This window comes from Eleutherodactylus coqui, chromosome 6 (genome assembly GCF_035609145.1).
Source record: "Eleutherodactylus coqui strain aEleCoq1 chromosome 6, aEleCoq1.hap1, whole genome shotgun sequence".
Classification (NCBI taxonomy): Eukaryota; Metazoa; Chordata; class Amphibia; order Anura; family Eleutherodactylidae; genus Eleutherodactylus; species Eleutherodactylus coqui.
The window spans coordinates 132,275,207-132,289,853 of NC_089842.1; the positions used below are offsets into that span (position 1 = coordinate 132,275,207).

At 49.0% G+C, this 14,647-nt stretch overlaps 1 protein-coding gene across 2 annotated transcripts in view; it reads right to left on the minus strand.

Annotated features, from left to right (window-relative positions):
• Positions 1-14,323, minus strand: part of TTLL5 (tubulin tyrosine ligase like 5) — a 29,114-nt gene extending 14,791 nt beyond the window's left edge. The window contains exons 1-15 of one of the 2 annotated variants that reach the window (XM_066607655.1): positions 14,214-14,323; positions 10,017-10,123; positions 9,835-9,917; positions 9,649-9,755; positions 3,517-3,647; positions 3,291-3,373; positions 3,135-3,204; positions 2,874-2,958; positions 2,627-2,728; positions 2,457-2,548; positions 1,836-1,943; positions 1,675-1,756; positions 1,523-1,584; positions 1,382-1,443; positions 1,195-1,290 (exon numbers count right to left, since the gene is read on the minus strand). In XM_066607655.1, coding sequence (XP_066463752.1) covers positions 1,195-1,290; positions 1,382-1,443; positions 1,523-1,584; positions 1,675-1,756; positions 1,836-1,943; positions 2,457-2,548; positions 2,627-2,728; positions 2,874-2,958; positions 3,135-3,204; positions 3,291-3,373; positions 3,517-3,647; positions 9,649-9,755; positions 9,835-9,917; positions 10,017-10,123; positions 14,214-14,284 — 1,341 coding nt within the window. In that variant the 5' untranslated portion in view covers positions 14,285-14,323. Of the gene's footprint in view, positions 1-1,194; positions 1,294-1,381; positions 1,444-1,522; positions 1,585-1,674; positions 1,757-1,835; positions 1,944-2,456; positions 2,549-2,626; positions 2,729-2,873; positions 2,959-3,134; positions 3,205-3,290; positions 3,374-3,516; positions 3,648-9,648; positions 9,756-9,834; positions 9,918-10,016; positions 10,124-14,213 lie in introns of both variants that reach the window. The other variant, XM_066607654.1, reaches the window with a different exon arrangement.
• Positions 14,324-14,647: the final 324 nt, after the last annotated feature.

The following is a 14,647-nucleotide window of genomic DNA, read 5'->3' on the forward strand; positions in this document are numbered from 1 at the left end:
TCCCAGCATTTATTTCTTCAGGTCGTGCCAGGAGGTGTAGTATCACAAGGTACAAATCTCTGTAGCAGGGACTAACTTTAATTTCAATTCATCTTTTTATTGATCTTAGTTTTGGTGCTTTATTTATGTTATGAGTAGAGATGAGCGAGTATACTCGCTATAGGCAATTGCTCGAACTAGCATTGCCTTTATCGAGTACCTGCCCGCTCGAGACTGAAGGTTCGGGTGCCGGCGCGGGGGAGCGGTGAGTAGCGGCAGTCAGCTGGAGGGATTGGGGGGGAGACAGGGAGAGAGAGATCTCCCCTCCGTTCCGCCCCGCTCTCCCCCGCAGCTCCCTGCCCGCCGCCGGCACCCGAACCTTCAGTCTCGAGCGGGCAGGTACTCGCTAAAGGCAATGCTAGTTCGAGCAATTGCCTTTAGCGAGTATACTCGCTCATCTCTAGTTATGAGGTTTGTTTTGTTGCTGCATTTATGTTATTAGGTTGGTTCTGGTGCACTATTTATTTTATGAGCTTGGTTCTGTTGCTGTATTTATGCTGTTTAATGCACTTCCTTCTAGTTTTGAAAGAGTTGTCCATTATTGAAAATATGTTTATATAGCCAGATATTCCAGGACTAATGTTGGAATAGCGCCATCTGCTGTTTCGATTATGTATCCACCTCAGTAAATGCTCCAGGGTGGTCTCACATGCTCACTCTTGTGATCACTATTCTAATATTAGTCCTGGAATATCTCAGGATATGAACATTTTTTATGAGTATAAATGCAAAAAAGGGTTAGAATCATGGGCTGGATTTAAATATAAAGAATAATCTTTGTGGAACAATCCTTAATTAAATTATTACAATAATATGGAGTATAATAATTGTTTTTATTTGATATTAGTTTAGAGATAATTTCTTGCAGCACGCTATGCCGTTAACTCTTCGTGTGCATATTTTAGTCAGTCAAGTAGGGGATCTGTTGTTAAAAATCTGAATCCCACCCCTGGTCAGTGCTGGGATTGTACAATGCGAAAGAAGTAAAAAAGACTGCAGTATAAAGGAGCACTGAAGATTATTACTGTGGAAGACTGGCATATACGAAGGTTGATAGGTGCACGGATTTGGCATTAACTAAAATGACCCCCAACTGGTTTCTAAATAATGGCCGTATAGAATATACTGGATGTTGCAGACAGACACAGAACAGACCTCCTCTGTGGACAGCCCTAGGACACTGGTTCGTCCATTCTTCTCTCTGCTTCCAAGGTGCAGCCTTGTGTCAATGTCACTGGCAGAAAGGGGGCGCTGCTGAGGAGACAAAGAGAACTGATCACTTACAGTATGTGTCTTCTATGAGAAAAGGTAGCAATTAATTTTAAGCACAGCGTGTGCTGACCTGCGGCCTGGGGACCCGTTTCTCACGTCCCTGCCTCTGTTGAGGATCCTGACACTCCACACCTACAGAGACAGTAGAGATGTCCCATCAGTTACAGCATTGTCTCCCACTGATGTCTGCAAATGCATCATCCATACTCACCAATCAATGTCAGCATGTCAGAGATCATACTAGCCTTCACCTTCATATCCAGAGGGGCGTCACTACCAGCAGAATTGGATGCATTAGTGATAGGAATGACAGATATGGATTGTTGGGTGGGACTAAGGGGAAGTTTAAGGAGATGTTCTTACCAGGCCAGAGATGGAGATAGATTGACTTCTAGGAGCCAAGGTCTGAGATTCCCATCGAACAGCACATCAAACCCATAGAGCTCTACAGGCCACGAAAAAGGGGTTACTGCATCACAACCACCAGAGTGTACTATTCCCATCTCCTACTAATAGGGACTCACCAAAGCAGTTTCCTTTGTGGGTCTGGAAGGACTTGCAGGCTGTGGCTATTGGAAGTTCCCCTGAGATGACTGTCTTAATGATAAGATCCTCCACCTGAGACATGAGGGCTGCAAAGAATAAGACCAATACAGCCAATCAGAGCAGCAGAGGGGTATTAACATTACATGGGGGTAGAGAGAAGGAGAGAGAAGACAAGTGAAAGAACGGGTGAGAAAAAGCAAATAAGAAATACATATAATGCGAAACAGAGAAAGAGTGACAGAGAAAAAGTGTGAGAGACTGCTATACAGAAGCAAAACAAATAGATAGTTGTCACTGAGACAGAGGGAGGGGAAAAAAAGACAAGGAGGAGTCCTGAGAGAAAGAGGGAGGAGCAGCATAGCTAGACGAGTCACAGAGAGAGAGGGAGGAGCAAGAGAGTCAGGGAGGAGTCACACTCGAAGAGTAAGGGGCAAAATAGAAAGGAAGAAATCATAAAGGTCATTAAGAAGTAGAAGCAAGTGACAGAGGAGTCATCAATGGTCACCTGAATGACATACAGACCCATCATAATGGCATCTTAGGTGCAGGGTGAAAATATGGAAGGTAGCGGGTATAAAAAAAAAAGCTTTCTTTCTTACCAGCTGTGTCCTTCCCTTCCTGCTTCAAATATCTCAGCATGGCACTCATACTCCATTTATTCCCATAATCCTCCACTTCAGGGTCATCACAACTAAAGGAAGACAAATGTGAATGAATAATCGGACCAATTTATGGGGTACAATCCGCGACCACATACAGCGCCTCGTACCTCACATAGTCTGTGCTCCTCTTATTCACACTGTAATTTGTCAAATGCATGAACTGGTTCTTTATATTCTTGATAGCCCGATCATATCGCACAGTAGCAAACCTTCAACAGTGCAGAGAAAAAGAGAGCTTGACAAAGTGTGAGAACCAGAGGATTCCACTTGGTGGGGCAAGAACCAGAGACCATCATGGTATGGGGAGAAGAACCAGATGTCGGCACAGCTTGATATCTTAACTAGGCGACTTACCTAGTGAGACCCTCTTCATACAGATATATGACCAGCGGATCATAGGAGGTGATTAGCACATACAGCCGAACATCAAACTTGAACCCTATAAGTAAATATGGGTTACCTGCATGGTGATCCCTCATTTACCTTCCCCTACTGCTCAGCAGTTAGCAAGAGCTGCTCTGGAATGCCCTAATATTTTCTGTAATGAAGATTCATAAGTCGAGGCAGAAAATCCTCCACCTCCAAATCCCAACATGACCAAGATCAGATACTCACCATCTATCAGCAGTGGGTTACTGACGTAGCGAGACACTAGGAGATTCTCCTCCACATTGATCTGAGATGGCTGCAATAGAGAAGAGAGACCACTGACAAACCAAAAGAATGGAGAAAGTAGAGTGACAGACTGGCCGAGAGACAGCGACTACATACAGAGTTAACTAAATAAACACCACGTCCGCGTGACGACGCCACAGGCTTCACAATCCAGGGGCCACGATCCTTTGAAAAGGCATCTATGGAACAACACAATGTATAATCAGAAACATTACTCTTGGATATTTTGTGGTTCTGGAGAGAAGTCACATGGTAGCTTTATGAATAATGGTGAAGGCTGTAGAGGGGGCTTCAGGTCACTCCTTTCCCACCGGGCACTTACTGCAGAACTCCTGGTACTCTCCTGGCAACAAGTAGGTCTGCGGAAGTAAGTTGAAGTTGCGCATTCCATGTGTTTGCTGCATCCGCTGCATATTTTTGTAGAGTCGATCTTTGCGGGTCAGTTCATAAGACCTGTGGCAGAAACTCACAGTGAATAATGCAGAGCCCTTGTAGACTCTGGTCAACACATGTGAGGAACAAGACCAGGAACTGACCACCATTGAGCAGGACCCTGTGTCAGAGCTATACGCTCCAATCAGAAACTGCAGACACATCACCAAATGATAACTAGAATAGTGATGCATTAACTACCTGACATGGCCCAAGGCTACCGTTTTACCAGAAAAGGATAGGAGGATGAGCTGGGCACAGGAATGGACAGGAAGCAGAAGAAATGCAGGACAGACCCCTTTCTCCTGCAGCCAGGACTTCAGAAAATGGGGTTGTTCTACATCACACTATGCCTGTCAGGACAGTGTCCGGGATATGGGGGTCCCTGAGATATCCCGCAACCCCTGTCCCTGCCTACTTGCCCCCCTGGGCTAACCCCCAGGGCGACAACTGGGCGACGGTCCCTACCCTCACTAGGGAAGCGGGACACGGGAGACAAACAGACACTGAGACAAGCAACGGTAGAATGGTCAGACAATCCGGGTAGGCAACAAGAGGGTACGCAGTACGGAGGGGTCAGGCAAAAACGTAGTCAAGTCCAAAAGCAGGTGTCAGAAAAGCCGAGGTCACAAGAGCAGTCAGGATAAACGCGGGTGCAGCTGGAGAACCAAACTAACACTGGCGAGGCCTGAGAGGAAAACACACCTATTTAAATGCTGTCAGCGCTCCCGCCCCAGAAGCTGATTGGGGCGGGGAGCCTGACAGCAGCAGGGCTAATCAGGGCGGTGCTGGGGACACGCCCCCAGTCTAGCTGCACAGACAGTTACTAGGGAAGCCAGCCTGGTAGTCAGGACACTAGAAGCACCAGCTGCCTCCCTAGCAACCCGGCGGCGACCAGTCTTACAGCGGCCCGGGGAGATCACAAGAACCGGGGTACCTCTGCGCCGCGCACCTGCACCCCGGGTGGCCGGACCGGTGGTGCGGGCACGGCGGCCCCGAGAGTTGCCGGTTCTGACAGTACCCCCCCTTCTACGGGGGTACACCGGACCCCCATGGCCAGGTGCGGGCTTAAGCGGGAAAGCCCTGTGGAATGCCTGGACTAGGCGTGGCGCATGAACGTCCCTGGCAGGGACCCACGTCCTATCCTCAGGGCCAAATCCTCTCCAGTGGACCAGGTACTGCAGCCCACCTCTAACCCGTCGGGCATCCACAAGCCTTTCTACTTCATACTCCAGTTCCCCCTGTACCAGAGAGGGAGGAGGCGGGTTCTGGGTGGGGAGAACTGGAGTCACATACTTCTTAAGCAAGTTCTTGTGAAAAACCTTGTGGACCTTCCAGGGGTCAGGAAGTGCCAACTTATATGACACCGGGTTGATAACCTGAGAAACCGTAAATGGGCCAATGAACCGAGGAGCAAGTTTCAGGGAGGGAACCTTAAGTCTCAGATTCTTAGATGATAATAAAACCTGCTCCCCGACCACAAAAGGTGCAGAGATAGTACGTCTTTTATTTGCGTATTTACGCAGTTTCTCTTGGGAACCCTGAAGGTTCTTACGAACCTGGGCCCAAACTGTGCACAGTTCTTCGGCGGATATGTCGGCGGCCGGATTGTTCGAGACCAAAGGAGTAGAAAGCGAGAACCGGGGATGGAACCCATAGTTACAAAAAAAAAGGTGACAGTTGGGTCGACGAGTTACCATGGTTGTTAATAGCAAATTCGGCGAGAGGTAAGTAGTTGGCCCACTGATGCTGGTTATCAGAGACAAACAGTCGCAGATACTGGATAAGTTCTTGGTTCATCCGTTCCGTTTGTCCGTTACTCTCGGGATGGAAAGCGGAGGAAAAGGACAAATTAACGTTTAGATTTTTACAGAAGGCTCGCCAGAAGCGAGCGACGAACTGAACCCCTCTATCAGACACAATATCCTCGGGGATCCCATGTAACCGAACAATCTCCTTGATGAACATCTCAGACAAAAGTTTGGCGTTAGGCAACTTGCCAAGTGGAACAAAATGAGACATTTTGGAGAAACGGTCAACTATTACCCAAATGACCGTATTCCCCAGCGAGGATGGCAGATCAGTAATAAAATCCATGGACAACTGGGACCATGGCCTGGACGGAATGGGCAAGGGCAGAAGAGGCCCCTCAGGACGTCTCCTGAGGTTCTTCCCCCTTGCGCAAACCGGGCACGCGGACACAAATACCCGTACATCCTTGGCCATGTGCGGCCACCAATAGAGTCTGGCCGCTAACTCCAGAGTACCCCTGATACCGGGGTGTCCAGCTAGGACTGAAGCATGTGTCTCCTCTAACACTTTCAATCTCAGTGACAACGGGACAAATAATTTGCCTTCCGGAAGGGCTTCAGGAGCAGATTGTTGAGCGGCGTGAATGAGAGGTGAAAGGTCGGAGGAGACAGCAGCGAGGACCACCCCAGGGGAGAGAATGCTCTCAGGCTCCGGCTCGGAAGGTTCCGGAGAACCAAAACTCCTAGACAGGGCATCAGCCTTGACATTCTTAGAACCGGGTCTATAGGTAACAACAAAATTGAACCGAGAGAAAAACAAGGCCCAGCGGGCTTGCCGAGCATTTAACCTCTTAGCGGAATCTAGATAAGTGAGGTTTTTATGGTCAGTGAGTACCGTAATCTGGTGATGGGCTCCTTCCAAAAAATGCCTCCACTCTTCAAAAGCCCACTTAATCGCCAGCAATTCCCGGTTGCCTATATCATAGTTCCGTTCGGTGGACGAAAACTTCCTAGAAAAATAGGCACACGGTCTAAGGTTGGTGAGAGTGGAGGGACCTTGGGACAGTACCGCTCCCACACCAAACTCAGAGGCATCTACCTCCACCACAAAAGGACTGGACAGATCCGGTTGTACTAGGACAGGTGCAGACGAGAACGCCGCCTTTAGGGTATTGAAGGCCCTCAGAGCCTCAGAAGACCAGGTCCTCACATCTGCCCCCTTTCTGGTGAGGTCCGTTAGAGGTTTAGCCACCACGGAGAAGTCTTTAATGAATTTGCGATAGTAGTTGGCGAAGCCGAGGAAGCGTTGAAGGGCTTTCAACGACCCTGGCTGGGCCCACTCCGTGATGGCCTTCACCTTTTCAGGATCCATCTGGAAGTCGCATGGCGTGATGATATACCCCAAAAATGATATCTTTTGTACCCCGAAAACACATTTCTCGAGTTTAGCAAACAGCTTGTTATGTCTGAGTCGAGCTAGCACAGTCTGAACGTGAGTATGGTGACTCGGCAAGTCGGAGGAAAAAAATCAAAATGTCGTCTAGATATACAACCACGAACACCCCCATGATATCCTGAAACACTGAGTTCATGTACCCCTGAAAAATGGCGGGGGCGTTACACAATCCAAAAGGCATAACTAGGTATTCAAAATGCCCGAGGGGCGTATTGAAGGCGGTTTTCCACTCATCCCCCTCCCGAATGCGGATGAGGTTGTATGCTCCCCTGAGATCAAGTTTGGAAAACCATCGGGCACCAGCGACCTGGTTGAGGAGGTCAGGAATGAGTGGAAGAGCATACTGGTTTCGGACTGTGATTTTATTTAGCTCTCTATAGTCAATACAGGGCCGGAGACCCCCATCCTTCTTCTCAACGAAGAAAAACCCGGCACCCACCGGGGATTCTGAGGGCCGGATGTGCCCCTTGGCCAGGCTGTCCTGGATGTAGTCCCTCATGGATTCTCTCTCTGGAACCGTAACGTTATAAATGCGGCCCTTAGGAAGTTTGGCCCCAGGAATCAAGTCTATTTTACAGTCCCATTCCCTATGAGGGGGCAGAGCTTCAGATAATTGTTTGGAGAACACGTCAGAAAACTCGGAGAGGTATTCTGGTAGGGGGCTCCCCTCGCAGGTGGAGATTCCCACCTTCACCGCACAAAGGTGGTTGGCACAGCGGGGACCCCACTTTACCAGTTCCAACGTGTCCCAATTTACTACCGGGTTGTGCTCCCGGAGCCAGGGGAGGCCTAGGACGACGTCCACAGACAAATCTCTCATCACTAGAAAGGTGCAGGTTTCCACGTGTAAGGCTCCTATAGTAAACCTTACTTCAGGGGTCACCAGATTAACCACCCCTGCTTGCAAAGGAGTGGAGTCCACTCCTGAAACCAGAATCGGAGTTTCTAAACGTAACAAAACCCCGGACAGTTGAGCAACGAAATTAAAGTTAACGAAATTAGCCGCAGCCCCCGAATCAACAAAGGCTTGCCCAGTACGGTGGAAAGCATGAAATTCTAGGGTGCAAGGCACTAACATTTTGGACAACACAGGGAGTACCTTGGCTCCTAGACAGTCCCCCCGACAACTGCCTAGGAGCGGGAGTTCTTCCTGCCGTGGCTTCTTAGCGCAGGTAGCAATGCGGTGACCCGGCTCCCCACAGTAGAAGCAGAGGTTCTTCTTCAGGCGGTGTTCCCGTCGTTGCTCGGGGTTCACGGCTCCCAGCTCCATGGCCTCGGTGGTGGGAGGGTAAAAGGTCGGGTCAGTCGAAGAAGTAGACGTGGGGAGTGGGGTGGTCCGAGCGGCGTGTCTGGCCCTCAAACGTCGGTCGGCTCGAATAGCCAGCGACATGGCTTGCTCCAGGGTTTTAGGCTCTGGGTGGGCCACAAGTAGGTCCTTGAGACCCTCAGACAGACCGGTCAAAAATAAGTCTTTTAGGGCGGCATCGTTCCACCGGGATTCCGTACAATGTTGACGGAATTGGGAACAGTAGTCCTCCGCCATCTTACAACCCTGGCGCAGGGCCAGAAGTTTGGAGACTGCGTAGCCCGCCCGGTCGGGTTCGTCATAAATTTGACCCAGGGCGGAAAAAAAGGCGTCAAGGGATAGTCGGGCTGGAGAGCCAGCTGGTAGCGAGAAAGCCCAATTTTGGGGCTCTCCCCTCAGGCGGGTAATTACGATTCCCACTTTCTGGTATTCAGTACCAGAGGAGTGGGGGCGGAGATCAAAGTAGAGCTTGCAGCTCTCTCTAAATGCAAAAAACTGATCTCTCTCTCCGGAGAAGCAATCCGGAAGCGTGGCTCGAGGTTCTGACATCGTTCCTGGAGCGGACGAGGGCTGCATGGGACCTGCAGCTGCCACTTGTTCCCGTGGCTGCAAGCGGGCTGTTAGGTCCTGGGCAAGGGTCGTAAGGACCTGGACCTGGTTCGCTACAGCCGCCACGGCCTCCATCGAGGGGCTCAAAGTTGCCGGGCGGATGCAAGGGTCTGACCTTAGTTCGGCCAGTGTTACTGTCAGGACAGTGTCCGGGATATGGGGGTCCCTGAGATATCCCGCAACCCCTGTCCCTGCCTACTTGCCCCCCTGGGCTAACCCCCAGGGCGACAACTGGGCGACGGTCCCTACCCTCACTAGGGAAGCGGGACACGGGAGACAAACAGACACTGAGACAAGCAACGGTAGAATGGTCAGACAATCCGGGTAGGCAACAAGAGGGTACGCAGTACGGAGGGGTCAGGCAAAAACGTAGTCAAGTCCAAAAGCAGGTGTCAGAAAAGCCGAGGTCACAAGAGCAGTCAGGATAAACGCGGGTGCAGCTGGAGAACCAAACTAACACTGGCGAGGCCTGAGAGGAAAACACACCTATTTAAATGCTGTCAGCGCTCCCGCCCCAGAAGCTGATTGGGGCGGGGAGCCTGACAGCAGCAGGGCTAATCAGGGCGGTGCTGGGGACACGCCCCCAGTCTAGCTGCACAGACAGTTACTAGGGAAGCCAGCCTGGTAGTCAGGACACTAGAAGCACCAGCTGCCTCCCTAGCAACCCGGCGGCGACCAGTCTTACAGCGGCCCGGGGAGATCACAAGAACCGGGGTACCTCTGCGCCGCGCACCTGCACCCCGGGTGGCCGGACCGGTGGTGCGGGCACGGCGGCCCCGAGAGTTGCCGGTTCTGACAATGCCCTCTAACAGTAACATAGCAAGTAAGGCCGAAAAAAGACATATGTCCATCCAGTTCAGCCTATTACCCCCCCCCCCCTCCCCCCACAATCATTTGTACCTTGGAAAATGGTTGACCTTCTGGAAGCTGGCCAGGCTGCGCATAAGGTGAGGCTTTATGTGAGATCCTGTCCACATCAGGTTGAAATCATTGCTGTTGGCACTGACCTGGAGAGAGCAGAATGATGTTAGCAGTGTACAGGGTGGATGCTTCACATAATGTGCTCAGTAGGATGCTGCCACTCACCTCCTGGAAGCCGTGTGCCGAGAGGATGCTGCGTACCAGGCGGCTGTCCGTGCGCACCATCTTGTAAGCCAGATGGTGGTGGTCTGCGGAGAGAAAGGCAAGGACATGGGGAGATGGTCACAGGCAGCCAACCACCCGAGACCACAGAACAGCGACAGATACAGGGGTGCCGTCCTACTTACCACCCACCGCACGCAGCGACGGTTCCTTAGATAGAACAGATTCTGCATGAAACACCAGTACAGGGACTCTCCGCGGGCCCCCAGTCCATGTGATACACGAATATTCCCTGCAGAGGAAATTGTAAACAATACTCAGTGACTTCCATATCCAGCCCTCCTGCATACATCCAGTACAGGCCCTAGGGCCCCTCTACATACACATCCACTACAGGCCCTGGGACACCTCTACATACACATACACTACACGCCCTAGGGCCACTCTACATACACATCCACTACACACCCTGGGGCCCCTGTTCATACACATCTAGTACAGGCCCTGAGGCCCCTCTACATACACATCTAGTACAGGCCATGGGGCCCCTCTACATACACATCTAGTACAGGCCCTGGGGCCACTCTACATACACATCCAGTACAGGCCCTGAGGCCCCCTACATGCACATCCCTCTATATTTAAAACTCCTGGATTAAATATTACTTTGATGAAATAAGCGTTTATAGTATATATATGGCCCGAACTAAGAAAATAAGTATTTTTTCAAACATTAAAGGGGTTTTCCAGGCAAAATACTATTGATGATTTATCCTCATAATAGGTCATCAATAGCTGAATAGCCGGGGTTGAATAACTCGGGATTCTGGCCAATCAGCTCGGGCATCCACTGTTAGCACGGCTACACACAGCAGTCAGAGTGGAAGCTACTGCTCCAACGCTGTTGTAGTGGCTGATGCTTGTAACTGCAGCTGCAGCCCCCATTGTACACAAACACAGATATTCAGTTGTGTGGTGTTCAGCTTTAACTCCCTGGGAGTTTACCGGCCTTACATGCTGCAGGCAGTGATTGGCTTGTGTGCCATCCATGTGCAGTTCCTGTAGCATGTGGCAACTGAGAAGTAACTTCTAAACAATAATGTTTTATCCATTTATGTTTTAAGCCTATTATTATATCTTTGTATTGGAAATGTAACAAATGTGGTGACTGATATTATGCTTGAGTGTTCATTACAAACTTAATTATAGTACACTTGAGAAGGGCGCCTCGGAGCGCTGAAACGCGTTATACGTACTGCACTTTATTGTGTGAAGATTAAAGCCTTATTCCTAGAGAGACACCTATCCGGAACTGTCGGGTATTTCTTTCACATTCGGGCTATTGAGTCTTAAAGAGGGTTTTTTTTCCAATAAGATTAACCCCTTCCTCTTGATACAAGACTTTTCAATATTCCTTACAAATTCCCATGAGCACAGAGAGTATTTTTGTTTATTGCTGACATATATTCTTTCACCCATTCTCTTCCTTGGTGTGGGTTATCTTCTGCTGCTCTCCGTGACTACGGATGTCCTATTGAACATAGGGATCTACATTCTAAAGCTTGCCAGGACCCCAGGCGCTAGCAGGTTGGTCCTTCATTGGGAGCCTTCCAGCTTGCGCCATTTTTGTTCTTTATCCACACTTCACTGCCATCCTGAAGGCGCTGTCCTATCCATATTCAAACGTAATTATCGGTCAGATACATAGCCCATACACATTGAAAGCTTGTGGCAACTCTGCCAACTGTCTACACCACTAATCTCTCGCGCACAGTGTACGGTTTTCCAAACATAGCATATTTTTTATGTTCTAAGGGTACGTTCACACCTGCATTAGGCCTTTTAGTCACAATTGCATTTCTCTGTTCCGTTTTTGAAGCAGAAAAAGGTAATTCAACATTTCCTGGTTTTTCCCATTTCCCAACAAATAGTGCTGCAGACTGTGAATGGAGCGGCACAACGCATGCATAGCCAGCACTCCATTCGTAGTGATGTCACTCTGGTTGCAACAGCAATGCAAAAGTGACAAGAAGTGGGGCGAAAGGCACCCCTGTTCTCGGGATTGGTGAGGGTCCCATCGGTCAGACCACCACTGATTTATCAGTTTTCACCCAACTAGTGGATGGTTGAAAATTTGAGAAAAGTCTCCTTACTGTTATACACCTTTAATGGATCTGGCTATATATCCCCATATGTATATGTGCTGCTGCAGAACGCCCAGGAAAGACTATTTATTACGCTATTCTTCTAGTCCAAACAGCAGCACATAACTTCCCTCCTAATAAAGTGTTCTTCTACATCTCATTGTAGTCTCTAAAACTACATAAGGGGAAGGAGCTAAAGTACTTTTTATAGGGTTTGTTCAAAATTTGAATTAAGTCTTTGTGTCACCTGTCCAAAGTACATGGTAAATATCCCCCATATGTATATGTGCGGCTGTTTGGACTACAGGAAAGAAGAACAGCATAAGAAATTCATTCTACTTTATTATATGCTGCATACCATTAAGGGGGTTGTACCCTCACAGCGAGTGCAGTGAAGAGAATGGGGGAACAGGACCGCCACTAATCAGCAAGTTACCCTCTATCCTGTGGATATGAGATAACTTGTGAATCTAATAAAACTGCTTTAGGCCTCCTGTCCATGGTTAATATTCCATTGCGTTATCCGCTGCAATATACCGCACGTGGGTAATGCAATGAACACTTTCCATAGGATGACTATGGCAAGTGCAGCCGATGTACACGAGCGGAAAATCACTGCGATTTTCCACTCGTGTATAAAAATTGCGGCATGCTGCGATTTTCCGTGATGAACCTATAGGTTCATCATGGAAAATGACAGTGACTTTAGCATTCTCCCGTGGCGGAAATCCGCTGCGGGAAAACGCTACGCCCGTGGACAGCCAGCCGTAAGGTTGCCAGTATGGTTCATGTCATATTATTGGTAGCCAAATGGGGCATGGTGACTAATTGGCTTTGGCCTGAAGTTCCATCGGTGCAAGAGGTGACCATATAAAGTTAGGTATTTTCTAGAGATAGACAAACTTGAAGCAGAGACATATAAAGAAACACACGCTGCTACATTGTTCCCAAATGTGGAGAATACTAAGGCTGTGTTCACACCGGGCGGAATTGCCGCGTTTTGCTGTTGCAGATCCACAGGACAGACAAACTGCTGCGTTTGCAGTGCAAGCCAAAGTCAACGTGTTTTGGCAAAAAAACTGTTCTCACAGTGTGGAACTCTGTTGTTGTATTGCGCTTTTTTAAAGACGCAGCATGTCAATTCTTCGGACGTTTCCGTGGCAGTTTTTTGTCCATAGGCCTCAATGCAACTAGCAAAAACCACGTCTGAAAAGGCTGGAAATACTGTAAAAGCGCTGTGGATTTCATAACCTGCGGAAATTACATGCAGAAAACCGCATATAATACGCAACAATACACGCGCTAACAAACTAGCGGCCCTGCCACATACACGGAAATTCCGCAGCAATTCTGCCCCGTGTGAACCCAGCCTTGTAGAGGAGTTGCTGTCCGAACAAATAACGACCTTATGAGCTCTTTTCAATATACTGCCTGGTATTTATCTGCAGAGAAAGCAGGTTCTATGGGGGGATTAAAGAGCTGACTGATACATAACGGATTATTCTAAAACCGTAAGCAAGTTGTATATCAGCTGTCCATCAGAGGGTGGGGGGATTAACATGTTTGACGTGGTTGTTTATACGTTCAAAATGTATGATTTATAACTGTATGGGGTCTTAGAGGAGGGATATATAATGCTGGAATCTTAGTTGAGATCCAAATAAGTGCTTAAAGAAAGTCTGTCAGCTTGAACATTTTGTCTAAACTGCAGGCAGCATGCTATAGAGCAGGAGGAGCCGAGCAGATTGTTATATAGGCTCATCCTGAGCTGAACAGTCCAATGGGCGGAGCTATCAGTGATTGACAGCTATCTGTGCATGATTGTACATACAGAGGAGGCAACCAATCACTGATAGCTCCGCCCACTGGACTGTTCAGCTCAGGATGAGCAGAGATATAAATGAATAAAGCACAAGTTATACTGAATGTTTCCCCATAAACTATATACAATCTGCTCGGCTCCTCCTGCTCTGTAGCATGCTGCCTGCAGTTTAGGCAGTGCTCCACCTGACAGCCCCCATAGATGCCCCCGCACACCCCCTTCCTAGATCACTCTGCACATTCTTTGTTTATCTGGATGTTTTATTATTGAAAATGCTAAAAACAAACAAACCCTTGGAGAGTAACGGGGCAGCCGGCTGTAGTAATCCTCTCCTGCTCCGTGTGACGTCCCGGGGGCTCGGGCAGGATCTACTGTCACGACACATAGCAGAGCCAGGGGCACTGTCACACACTCACCCGCTGTCGTCATACTCCTCTTCAGCCGGGCACATCGGATCACTGGGCGCTCGCGTTACCCTAATGGGCATCTCTAGCAGGCAGATTTCTTCGCTTCTCTGGTAACCACAACAACCACTACGTCACTACCGTCAGCTCAGTCCCTCCAGAGGCATAGTAACTTTTTCCACACCACTTCTGCCCTTTTCAGCAATTCCTGCAACCTGATTGGTTGTTTAGTGAATCAGTCAACCCAAATAACCAATCAGGTTGCGGAATTGTGCCAACACAAACAACCAATCAGGTGACTGGAAATGCTGAATAGGGCAAAAGTGGGGTGGAAAAAGTTAATACGCGTCCCAGAGCTTCCCAGTGCCACCTCCAACATGGCGCGACTGGGTGTGGGCGGGGCCAACTCGTATTCAGCTGCTATGATTGGGTGGAGCTGGTAATTC